The sequence below is a fragment of the Parus major genome, chromosome 17 (genome assembly GCF_001522545.3).
Source record: "Parus major isolate Abel chromosome 17, Parus_major1.1, whole genome shotgun sequence".
In the NCBI taxonomy this organism is placed as follows: Eukaryota; Metazoa; Chordata; class Aves; order Passeriformes; family Paridae; genus Parus; species Parus major.
In genome coordinates, this window is record NC_031785.1 from 4220438 (window position 1) to 4233253 (window position 12816).

The 12816-nt window shown below is 39.9% G+C and overlaps 1 protein-coding gene and 1 long non-coding RNA gene across 5 annotated transcripts in view; one reads left to right on the top strand and one right to left on the bottom strand.

Moving 5' to 3' along the window:
* TTF1 (transcription termination factor 1) overlaps positions 1-9221 on the top strand; it is a 12828-nt gene extending 3607 nt beyond the window's left edge. The window contains exons 1-12 of one of the 4 annotated variants that reach the window (XM_015645202.3): positions 7-78; positions 643-703; positions 891-1679; positions 2435-2694; positions 3033-3218; positions 4293-4371; positions 4650-4780; positions 5272-5500; positions 6538-6627; positions 6844-6909; positions 7292-7377; positions 7758-7918. In XM_015645202.3, the coding sequence (XP_015500688.1) occupies positions 663-703; positions 891-1679; positions 2435-2694; positions 3033-3218; positions 4293-4371; positions 4650-4780; positions 5272-5500; positions 6538-6627; positions 6844-6909; positions 7292-7377; positions 7758-7918 (2118 nt within the window). In that variant the 5' untranslated portion in view covers positions 7-78; positions 643-662. Of the gene's footprint in view, positions 1-6; positions 79-642; positions 733-890; positions 1680-2434; positions 2695-3032; positions 3219-4292; positions 4372-4649; positions 4781-5271; positions 5501-6537; positions 6628-6843; positions 6910-7291; positions 7378-7757 lie in introns of those variants that run through there. The other 3 variants (XM_015645203.2, XM_033518458.1, XM_033518459.1) reach the window with 3 other exon arrangements.
* On the bottom strand, positions 9132-12736 carry LOC107212199. Its single transcript, XR_001524402.2, has 2 exons — positions 12513-12736; positions 9132-10692 (listed from the first exon to the last, which is right to left on the bottom strand). It is a non-coding gene; the product is annotated as an uncharacterized LOC107212199 (long non-coding RNA).
* Positions 12737-12816: the final 80 nt, after the last annotated feature.

Sequence of the window (12816 nt, forward strand, 5' to 3'; positions counted from 1 at the left end):
GGCAGGAACGGCGTGGGCGCTCCGTGAGGAGGCTCCGTGAGGGGCTGCGGGTTCCTCACACCCCGGGACCGCCGAGAGGTCAGTGGGTGCGCTGGGAGTTTCCCTCGGTAGCCCCGGAGCGACGTGATCCGGGCCGACCGCATAGGCGTGCTCAGCCGGGGTTCATCGGTATCTGGGCCTAGGGGCGAGCTGTGGTTTGGGATCCGCAGAGCTTTCGGGGCCGCTCGTTCCTCTCGGTGGCGGGGAGGGGATGCTCGGGGCCGGCCGGCGGTGCGAGCTGCCCTGGGGATGCGAAATTCAAGGGCGCGTGGTTCAGACGTGACTCGGGTGTTGTGGACAGCGTTTTTTATGTGCTGGATGTAGAAAATGTGCTAAAAATGCTTCTTGCTTGTGCTGTGTGACTGAATTCTGCAGGAATTGCCCTGTCCTGGGACAGCCGGCATGGCTGAGCTCGGCCCGGCAGGAGCGTCTAATGAGAGAATTTTGGGTTTAGTGCTGATGAGCCTCGTATTTCTTTGTTGCTTTTAGCTTGCTGCTATTTCACTGCTGAAAGCTGAGTTGAACACAAGAATCAGACGTTGCTTAATCATTCAAAATCAAAGCTAATAGTTATTAAATTTATTAAAATGTTTTTTGTTGTAGGAAGGCTGGGGGAAGCTGTGATGCACATCTGTTTGACGAAGAAGGCATCAGCTTTTCCTAGGTACTTTACAAAGCTAACTGGATTAAAAAGTAAGAGTCTAAGACAAAATCGAGTTTTTAATTGTTAAGGTTTTGGGTGGGTTTTGTGCTTTTTGTTGTTGGTTTTTATTGAGGGGGGGTGTTTTGTTTTAAACAAAAACGGTGTATAAATGACAACACTTCAATAAAACTCCTCTCTTTTTCTTAAGAGGGAAAATAATGAAAGGCAAAACGGATTCAGATAATTTTCAAGTCCAGGATTTTGTCAAGAAAAAGAAGAGAAAACACAACGATTCCAACAACAAACATAAAAATTCTGAAATTGTGGAAGATCCAGAGCTTGGCCACGCATCCCAAGAGCTCTTTGAAGATGCAGCACCAGAGGACAGGAAAAAGAAGAAACTGAAGAAAAAGGATGAGAAGCAGCAGGCTTCGATAGAGAATTACTTTGGGACTGTGGAACATGAAATCAGCAATGGGACTGGAACAGGTGGTTCCCTGAGGAAGAAGAGGAAGAGGATGGGTCAGGACAGTGCTGATGAGCTCAGCGATGTCACTTGTGTTCCTGAGAATCAGGACTGCCAGGAGGGTGCTGCTGATTCTGCTTGTTCTAAAAAACCCAAGAAGAAAAAGAAAGAAAAGCAGCCTGAAGTGGATGAGGTGAATGAGCTGTCTCCCTCTGAGGAGCACAGCAAGGGCCACAAAGAGAAACCCAAAAAGAAGAAGAGGAGAGAGGGCAGTGCCCAGGACGTGCAGGAGGACACGGATGGAGCAGCTGAGCAGCCGCCCTTAGAGCAGGACAGGGGGTGGCCTTCAGATGAGGATGGAGGCTGTGATGCTGCTTCTGCCATCAGTGAGGTCTCTATGGAGCTCCCTGCTGATTTTTCTACACCCAGTAAAGCAGCTGATAGAGCTAAAAAGACTCCAGTACGTGCTAAAAAGGCATATAAGAGCCGCGCTTTTGTCGAGGTGGGAAGCTCTTCAGACTCTGATGTGATGTAAGTTCAGGTTTTGTTTGTGGGGTTTTTTTCCTTCCTCCACTCCCCAAATACATACTCCCCTTTCATGTTATTGGGGTTCCAGGTTTTTCTTCATTCTGCTTTTTTGTGTGTTTTAAAGAAAAACTTTAACATCACGCATGCTGTGTAAGTTCAGAGGTTTCTTGTGGTGATCCAATAACAATTTTTAAGAGTACTTCAGTATAGGCTCTTTTCTCTTCTTTAAAAACTGTAGCTATGGAAATAATTTATGTGCAAACAATTCACATAAAAAAAGTGGGGAAAAAAGAAAAGGATCACATTTGTTAAACTTGATATTTATTGTCCACATGTGCATTTTAACCAAGCAGCTAGTAAGGTCAGCTAAACAATTGAATGTTCTGTGCAAATAAATGCTGGTGTAAGTAGTTCTTGATGCCTTTACAGTGTCTAGAACGCAAAAAAGGAGCACTTATAAGACACAGATGGAAAAAATCTGTGCCAGTGGTAGCAAGAGATATTTTTTCAGTATGCCCAAGTGTGAGAGTTCTGTGGATTTTCACAACTTCAGAAAGCTCCTTGATTACTGTAAGTATAGAAATTTGATAATAAATTACAATTATTAAATTATGTTAAAAGGTTGGAAATGCAAGGCAGTGGATGTGTGAAGCATTTTTTGTTCTGTAATCAATGAATATGTTCATTCTTTCAATGGTAATCTCTGGTTTAGCATTCTAGTGGTGTATTTTATTTTATGCTTTGTTTTTCAATACCAGGACACCAAAAGCCTCAGCATCATATAAAAAGAAGAAGCAGAAGCAGCAAGACAATTCTTTTGCTGAATTGGCAGGCTCTGATGAGGTCAGTGTGGATGGTGAAGAAGGCCTGGACCCTTCCAGTACTTCATTCATGGATTTGGATACTGCAAGACAAGAACTGGAAGAGTTTATTCCTCATGTGAAGAATATATCAGACAGTTCAATCAAGAAAATGTCTGGAAGAGACCTAATAAGGTTTAAGGAGTTTAAAAAACAGGGTAAGCTCTCTGAAATCCTTTTGCTGTGAGAAGGGACTGTGCAGCTGTGCTAATGTTTGGACAGAGGGAAAAGTTTCTTGTGTCTGTTGCATCCACAGAGTTTGGTTCACTTCATTCCATTGACATATTTTCTGTTTCTCTGTTTTGTAGCATCTGCTTCCACATTGGCAAATTTCAGTCGGAACTTGTGTGTTAATTACTGATTCCCAGCTGGTTTTGTCTCTTTCAGTTTTCTCTTTTCCCCTCTGAATTTGTTGATACCTGAGCTAAAACCTGAGATGTGCAAGAGATGGTACTTGGGGTTTGACTTGGATTTTTTTAATCTTTCTCTATTTTAGGTATTGCTGTCAAGTTTGGCAGATTTACCCAGAAGGAAAATAAACAAATCCAGAAAAATGTTGAAGAGTTCTTATCACTTACTGGAGTGGACGGTGCTGAAAAACTTCTGTTTACCTCGAGATATCCAGAAGATAAAGACACCATCAATCAACTGAAAATAAAACATAATTTTTGTGAAAAAATCTGTGAGTATTTAAGTTCATCCTCAGACAGCTGAATGTTGCATTCTACAAACTGGTGATATTGTGCCGTATTTTGTAAAATATTTTTTATTGACAAGTAGGGATGTTGCTAAATTTGGTAAAAGAAGGACCTGCTGACATGGTGTAGTTGATAATCTGCACAGACCACTGTTTTTATTATCTGGTCTCAAACAAGAAGAGTTTAGAGTTAAAACATGGTCAAGACCAGTAAAGACTTCCAGACCTGCATTTGGGCTTTATGGCTTTAAGTGCATTATTTGCTAAACTATAATTGAGGTTACTAATGGCAGCTGTGAGTGATTGGTAAGTTCTGTCTGAAATTGTCACCTGTTCTTAGATCACATAAATAATGAGTAGGGTGGAAGAAATTGAACCATGTCAATTTTCCAAGACATGGGACTCTAACCAGGAGCTTTATTCTGTGTGTTCAGTGGCATCATCTCAGGCAAGGCAGGGTAAAGGGCAGCCTGTCATGGATCAGGATTCTGGGATCAAACTACAGATTTGTGGTTATTTCAGACACACAGTCCTTCCCTCTGCATCAGTGCATTGCCTGATGGTGACTTTCATTCCAGTCTGAGACTTTGCTCCTGATCTGGTAGGATTTGGCAGAAATTCTGATGAGTGTTCTGTGCCTTGCAGTCCCCTCTGCTGGGCACTGCTGACCAACAATGAACCAAGCAAGGTTATGTGTTCCAGGGATTGATCTCTGTGGATCTTCCCTTCAGCAGAGATCTTCACTTGGCTTTTGCTGGGTGCCCCCTGTGCCTGCATTTCCCAGTTGGAGCAGTCTGGAAGCATCCAGTGTCTCCTCAGCCTCCTGCCTGGTGGCTGTCTCATGTCTCTCTTTTAATAGTGTTCAGCATGACAGTTAAATTTTAATCACACCTGGATCAAATGCATAGCCAGCCCATGCAGTTTGTAGCTGGTGAGTGGAAAGAATCTGTTGCTGACAGCACAGTGATGAATACATGTGGTGTTGGGTGTTGAGGTTTGTTTCATTTTGGCCTCACCACTGTGAGAAATTATTGTTAAAAATGATCCTTTCCCTTCCAGCTGAGGGCATTCCCCGGCCCTGGAGACTGGTATATTATCGAGCAAGGAAGATGTTTGACCCTAATAATTACAAAGGAAGGTAATGGAATACTTTAAAAGTGTTTCTGAATGCTAACATCAGTCTGTGTTGATTATTTGTAAATTAAAAATGGATTCAAGTAAAGATCATCTCTCCCATTTGTGCCAGTTACTATGACTTAATTGATAGTTCATTTTCCTTTATTGATTCCTCTGTTCTAAAATGTGACTTGAAGTGATAGGGATGATTAACATTGATCACCTGCAGATGTTACAGCTTTTTAGGAGATTGAAATGGTTTGAATCTACAGCTGAAGCTGTGCCTATTTCCCCAACCAGGTATACTATGGAAGAAAAAGAACAATTAAAGAAGTATCAAGCTCTGCATGGCAATGATTGGAAGAAGATTTCTGAGTTGATGTCCCGTTCTAACCTCTCAGTTGCTATGAAATTCTCTGAAATCAAGTCAGGTATGTAATTTTAAGAAAAACAATTAATTTTGTGTAATATTATTTGAACTGTACAATAGGTATGCTAAGCATAAAGAAAAAGTCCTTCAACTATGGCATTTTTAATTAATTAATTTCTGGTGGTCCTCTTCTTCACACCACTGATTGCATTTTCATGTGGAAAGGATAAGAAAGATCTCTGCAAGAAAATGGGAAAAAAAGTGGAACAAATATAACTATTAACAGAACTGACATCTAAAAAAGATTTCATGAGGAGGGCTGAATGAATTTGGTAGCCAGGTTTAAAAAGATAAAAACTGGGGATCAGACTGTTCTTTAGTGTTCAGGCTGAACTCTCCAGTCTGGTATGCAGAAGAGTTTCTAGGACATGTGTTAAGAAGCTGGTACTATAAATAAAAATCATGGAAAGTGAAACATTTGCTCTTTTGCCTTTTTTTCCCCTAATCATTTATGATAAATTATGCCTTAACCTAGTGGGTTTTCAATTTTAGCTATCAACTATGGTGCTTGGACAAAGGAGGAGACCCAGAGGTTAATGAGTGCAGTGAAGGAAGTGCTGAGGAGAAAAATGAACACAGAAAATCCGAATTCTCTTTCCTCATTGGAACAGTCAAACACTGATCTATGGATCGACCGTGAGAAACTGTACCAGTCACTGCCATGGACTGAGATTGAAACCAGAGTGGAAAGTCGATATTGGAGACAATGCAAACAGAAATGGTGAGGGCTTGGACTAAACTGAGATAGTGAAATGTGTTCTGGAGTGTATTTATTCTGCAAAACCTGTGTTTTGTACCGTGATGATTCTTTGGTAGGATAGGTAAGAGGTTGTAGAGCACAGAAAAGACATTGCAGATGTGTCTGGGACAAATAACTCTTTGCTAGCTGCAGCAAGTTTTCTGTTTGATGTGATAGCAAAGCCTGATTTCTGCCTGGTGTGCTGAGGCCTGAGTTGGCTTACATGATGAACCCTGAGCATTGTGACTAACACCAGCAGTATGACTTAGCTGAAAATAGATGATAGAGACTCTTATGCAGCTGTTTAACACCAAACTAGCTGCTTCAGAAACTTTCACGTAACCTTGTGTAGTTGTCTGCTAGAAATGTATGATTTTAAGAAACTTTCCCTACTGACAGGCATAGCAGCTTGTTTGTAGGGTATTTTTGGGAAAACCCCCATGCCAAGGCCTAGGTCCTGGCCAGGCCTTGGCCCCTACTGGTTGGGAAGTGTGATATCAGATCCTGGTGTTTCTGTACTAAAAGCATAATCAGGTCAATTTGACTTGATGATTTGGGCCTATAAAAGCTGGACCCACTTTTAGGGTGGATTTGGAGACCTCACTTAGGGTTGGGCACACTTTGTAGGATTTACCAATTGCTGGGAAGAGTTCTTCAGGTCCTGGGTGTGAAATGGGGCTCCCCAGTGACAGGATCTGTGTAATGGTAAAATATTGAGGCAATTGGTGATGTGTCTTTCTCAATCACTATCCTTTCTCTCATATAGTAATGATTAGTGCATTCCCTTACTTATTTTTCCTTGTTGCTAAAGCCAAGTGTGTAGTTTTATTGAATGTATCATTCTACTTTTTTGTTGCCTTAGTATTTATAGTAAAATAATACAGTTCTTTCCAATGGTGACTGTGTCCTTTCAGTCCCCCCTGGCACTTGCAGAACACTGCTTCTCTGTGACAGCAGCAGCATCTTGATGCTTGACATTTCTTGAAATGATAGAAACCTGCTTTTTTATGTTTTCAAAGGAATTCAATTTTAATGAGCAAGTTGAACAGACAGCAGCAGTTGCACAGAGGGACCACTGGATTAAAGGCCAAGATCAATCTTATTAAAAGGTACAGTTCTGAGCACTGGGATGTTTTTGTATCTCCCACTGTTTGAGCTGTGTTAATAAAAGTTTGGAGGGTGAGAACAGCCTGCTTGCAGCTTGATAAATGTTTTGCAATCATTTCCCTGGACAAAATGTCCTGTAATTTCTGACTGGGGGAGCTTGGAGCACTGAATTATGTCCTGATTTCTGCCTGCAAACTGCTTCTGTCTCACATTTACAGGTTGTATGAAACAAAAGCAGAGGATGCCAGTGAAGTCAACTGGGATGAACTCAGTAGTGCTATTGGGTAAGCTTCCTTTTCCTCTTTTTATGGATACAAAGGGTAGTTAGAGTAGATGAATCAAAGTTCTGATACCTTTACTACTGGAAGAAATGTTCAGTCTGGAGACATTACTGTTCAATGTCCTAGAATAGCACTGAGTAGGAAGCCAAGATCTGAAACCCATAACATTACAAATACTGGAGTGTTGTGTATCTGTGCTTGTAGGTGTTAATCAACTAATGGGAGAAATTATGATTTGATATTATGGATTAATTATTTGAATTAACCCTTTCTACCTAAATCTAAGCTAGGGTTTGACTGTATCACTCACAGGAAAGGATAACTCAGTAACAAGCTTTCTCATAGTTCCTTGCACCACTAATTCTTTGAACTCTTCTCTTTGCAGAGATGTTCCTAGATCCTATGCTCAAGCAAAGTTTTATAGGCTTAAAGTGTCCTCTGTCCCTTTATGGAAGAGAAAGACTTTTTCTGGTCAGTATGCCAACTGTTTGTATGGAGTACATAAGGCTTTGGCTTGAATCTCAGAGGATACATATTCTGGTTGATTTTTTTCCTAATTGGCTAAAATCTTAGGCTTTATACTTTACTAAATGCTTTCTTTATAACTTTCAATGTCCTCTTTGTGCAAGTGCTTATGAACCTGTTCTTTTTAATATCTTGGCTTGAAAAGTTTTAAGACTGTGCATTTAAATTTCTCTGCATGTTTGTGTTATGTCTGATCTCCCTGCATCCCCTGTGATCAGAACAATACAGACATTTTGTGCATTTAACACTGACAACATAATTTCTGTCTGTGAGATGCTGTTCCTCTGCAGATCCAATTAAAACTACTTTTTTTTTTTCCCCTCTAGAAATTATTGACTATCTGTATGAAAAGAAGCTCCCAGAACTTGAAGAAAAACTAAGGAAAGAAGAGGGTAAATGCCATAGTTTTGACAATTCAGTAGCCAGTCAGCAGCAGCAGATTTTCCGACTCAGTGACATTTTTGACTCCAGTGAAGAGAGTGATTAATTGATTGTCCTAAAAGCAATGCCTAATTTGCATATTTAACTGCAAATGGGTCTGGTTGAAAGTGGGTGTACAGCTCACCACCTGCAAGTACCCAAGCTGAAAATGGGAAAAGTCAGGACAGGCACCTCTGAGTGTCTTGTTTCATCTTGAAGATGGAGTTGAAACAGAGCTTTTGTGCCACTTTTTATTTAATTTAACTCTGATTTTAGAAGTTTTCATGTAAGCATCCAGGTTGCTTTTTAAAAGTCTCAAAGTACTTTTTCTGTGGAGTTGAAAGCTGCTGTTTTCCCTTTATGAATGAACTTGGTTTTAAGAACTTTATTTTTTTTAAATTCATGAAATTGGAAAAAGGTTTTCAGTTTGCTTTTAAATCTCTTTAATAATCAAGTCTTAAGACATCTGTGTTGATGAAAATGGCACAACTTTTGAGTTGGCTTTTTTTTAAACAGGTGTCTTATTCTTAAAAGCAACTGATTTCCTTTTTGATGCAACTTACATTTTTCCCACCTCTTCTAGAGAAAAAGGACTTTTGTACATTACTATTCATCATTTCATGCTGAGCAAAACAAAAAATTTAAAATGTTGTAATTAATATTTGGAATTACTGAGACAAAACAGTGTGTATATATATTTATGTATGCATACATATTTTTATTTTGCCAAGGAGAATTTCTACCATTTAATAAGAAAATGAAGCAATAAGATGGAGGTTGTACTCATGTTTTGTAAGATATTTTTAACCCTGTGTCTAAAGTGATTATTTGTAAATGGACTGAATTAATGTAAAAAAACCCAAAAGTATCTTTGTGTGTTTTAAGAGAGTTGGGGACTTCAGCTGGCTTTTCTTTCTAATGCTGTTTATTCCACAGCTTAGGTTCCAGCAGGGGGTCATGGGCTGGCCTACAGCTGCTGGCTATAGGCAAGCCCTGTGTCCTGAAGCCCCTTTGGTTCAGGTTATAATGCATTAATCTCTTTCTGTGCATATTATTACATAGCAACCAATCAGCTTCATCCACAATACCTTTACATTTACATACATCCTATCAAAACTGCTCTAATTAGCATACTATGTTAGTGACTAACCAATCATCTGAGTTAGCAATTCCATGTTAAACTTTAAAACTTGTTATGCAGTGGAAAATTCTTTTTGCTTTGGTAAAAAACATCTTTGTCTGCCTATGCTTTTTTACTTGGTTGCAAACATGCTTTGAAGACCACTTAACTTATTGGACTTTTAGCCATAAAACCCCTCCTAACTGACTAAACCTTCCAACTTGACTAAACCTTTGTTCTCTCAGCTGTTTCAGCAATACCTATCCCTAAAAATATCATTTTATATATTAGAGCTTGCTTTCATTTCTAAACAACCCTCTGCTAAGCATTCACATTGTTATAAGTGAAATTAGGATTTGACAATGAGATTTATTGAGTTAACAGGAGTTTAGTTAAAAATGAATACAGTTTAGTGAATTGGATAACAATTTGGTATAAGAAAATACAATTTAGTAAAAGAATACAATTTAGCAAAAAACCGCAATTTATATATGTAATTTTCCAGTAATTAAGCACGATTAATACATAAGCAAAACTGACTGGGGTATGGAGAGGGCTTCTCACCCCACCTCACATACAAAACAAAGCAATTTAAACAAAACTTATATACTATATGCTTATACATATTCCTTAATATTTCCCATAAGTCTCCTCCTATTTCTGATTCTTTAATTTTATGTCACTGTTCTTCATGGCACATGTCTCAGTCTTCTTTTGGTGGTCTTTGGATGAAGGCTTACACTCATCCTCATTGTCCTCTGGTTGCACATGTGTAATAAGCATTGTGTTAAGTAAACATTATGTTCCACTAATTAGTCTTACATTTTATAATTTTCAGGCCCTCTGCCTAAAGTCATTCTGACTTTATCCATCTCAAGGTTGATTTTTGTCTTGGGACATCACTTATCTCAAAACTACATCCTGTACCTTAATTTTAACATGTAACATCTGTAAAGGGGTGCATCGTCCTTATAGCACTGATTCCCTTGATTGCTTCTAATAATAACTTTACAAATAGTTACAATTGAGTTAGCAAGAATCATTTGCATTTATTATAACATCCATAAAACTTTACTGTTCAATTCTCATCCTTCCCAACACTGTGTAAAGTCTTTGTATGGCTTATTTATATTTCCCATATGCTGTACTAAACAGTAATGCAAGAACACTTGGTCCCTGCTTTTTGAGAGTTATTTTGATAAGTGACAACTTTCCTCTTCAATTCTAATAATCATCATGGAAAATCCAGAGTTTTCAATGGTTTGAAATAAAGGTCCTGTTGGAGGGTCTGGAAGGTGACACATAGCAAGGGCTTTAAAAGTAGAACTTTCCATATTTAACTCTGTCTGGCATTAGTCTCTCTGAAGATAGGAAGCACTGGGATTTTTATGAGACAGGCACGACCTTCTCTGCAATCAGGCACTCCTTTGAGGGTAAAGTTTTCCAGGCAGGAGATGAAATGGGATGGGTGGAAGGAAACACACTGCTTCCACTTAAGTCTCTGTGTTGCTTCATGAGTCTGAAGGTGTTAAAATCCAAGAAACTTGAATTTCTGAATTTAAAAAGTTTGTGTTTTTCAAGAGGTTTTTTTCCCTGGAAAATGGAGATGTGCTGAATTCCTTTCAGGCAGGAGCACAAACGATGCCTGGTTGTAGAGTTTGTACAGTAGATCTTGTAGAAATAAACTTCTACCTCCATGATGCGATTTATTTTATTCTTTGCTGTAAAAGAAAACTTTTGTGGCTGAGTGGAATGCACCTCACTCTGAAGAGAGAAGCAGCAATGTTTTTTTGAGCAAAAAGAATAATTCATCAAAGTTCAATAAATTTGATGGAATTTAATATAGTTTTAACAGTGATTTACCAAAGTTCAATAAGTTTGCATGGAAGAAACATACAAATGAAAACTGAGTTAAAATCAAGTGATTCACAGAGTTTTGGAGGCACAAAGGCTAAGAAGGACCCTCCAGTTGATTCCTGAGGTTCAGAATGGACTCCCTAACTCCTGAGGGAGAAGTGTGGGTGCAACTGGATCCAGGCTTAGTGACAGATCCAATCAGTGCTTTATATAGGTAAAGTTTATCATTAATACTGAGTAGCCCCATGAATCAGTGGTATTTCATTTGTACTAATTCAGCTGCTCTTAGTCACTTACCAAGTATCTGGTGTGGTTAAGTGATCTCTTGCCCTTGGCAGAGGAAAAACCTCGGGTAAGGGGATCCCAAACCTTGAGAGGTTTCCCTGCTTCAGGGCATTCCCCTGGTGTCCAATCTAGCTGCAATTCAGAGTGATTAGGGTGAAATTGGTGCCTGTTAATCAGCAAGATTGTACAGACAAGATCCATGCCTTTGTTTTAGCTCTCCTATCTCATTCTCCACTCTCATTATCTTGCATGTTTGGGCTTCAAAACCAGCTTTCAAAATATTTTTCCGAGGTGCTTTCACTCCCTTGTCTGTGAGCCAGGAGCATTCTAGCTCAAAGGGTCATCTCAGGGCATGAGCTCCTGTTGCTCCCTGCCAGAAACTACCCCATGAACAATCCTGCTGATGTTAAAAGCAGTTTCTCTGCTAAATATGAACAAGACAGGGCTGGAATTGTAAACTTGGAGCCATCACTGTGCTGGCTGCTTTGGGGAAACACAGACCTGAGCAAAGAGAGGCTTCCATCTCCCTGCAGTCCTGGGAATGGAGTAAGGACACTCCTTCCACTTCATCTCCTTGGGTGAGGCAGGTGCAATCTGTTTGCACAGGGGCAAATAATTGCATGTTGATTATTTGCCAGGTGCTGAATAATGGCACAAGGAAGGAGCTTTTTCCCCTGGCCCATGGGAGCATGGGCACAAGGAGGGAGCTCTTTCAAGTGGATATTTCAGTATTATTGCAAACAGAGCAAACTGCAGAGGTTTGAAAAAAAAACACAAAGAGGCTCCATGGAATGATGAAGGAAATAAAGTTGACAAAGCTTTGTGTATCAGAGTTGTTATAAATGAAATTAAAATTAGATGACTGGGTCTATTGAGTTAATAGAAATTTAATAAAAGGTGATGACAATATAACTTGTGTCAAAGTTAGAAGATGCTTATATGGCTTGAGGTATAAGACACCAAGATAACCTGAATCATAACTTTCTATACAATGCAATAGCCAGTATATGGTTAACTAGCTGCTTAATGCTTAAATAAATGGAAACTGGCCAGGTGAATAACCACAAAACCAAATAAGTATAGCTATACAGGGAAGCAGGAGGATGCACTAATGAGAAACTGACAAATGAAAAGCTAAGTAGCCAAAAATTAAAGAATTTAGGTTAGATCCAGAGGGACTCAGGAATGCCATAAGTGCACATGCTGTGAAGACAAAGTTGAAAAGTTCAGATGTGAGGAAGACCTTGACCCTTCATTGAAGACCCCCAAGACCACCTAAACTGGGGAGGCACAAGCACAGTATAGAACTATTTATAACCAGGAGAAAACATTATGTAAATTTCCTCAGGCACGTTTACAATGATGTTATAATGACATAGCAACATCAAGGAATACTTACTGTATAAATAAACCACAGCACTTGACAAGGGTGAGCAAGCGAGGTGGAGAAATCCCCCTCACCTCCAGCACTGCAAGAAACAAATATCTGCTCCATAGACACCGGTCTATTTACTTCCAGCCAATCTTTTTCGGGCATCACTCTCCTTGAGGAATTACCCAGGCTGCACCACCGCTCAGTCCCAGCCCCGTGCCTCAGTTTCCCCAGCCGCCGCCTCTCGGGCCGTGCTGGCCCTTTAAGGCTCCTCCCGCGGGAGGCAGCGAGCGCCCACTTCCGGCCGCGTCCGGAAGCGCGGGGAGCGCCG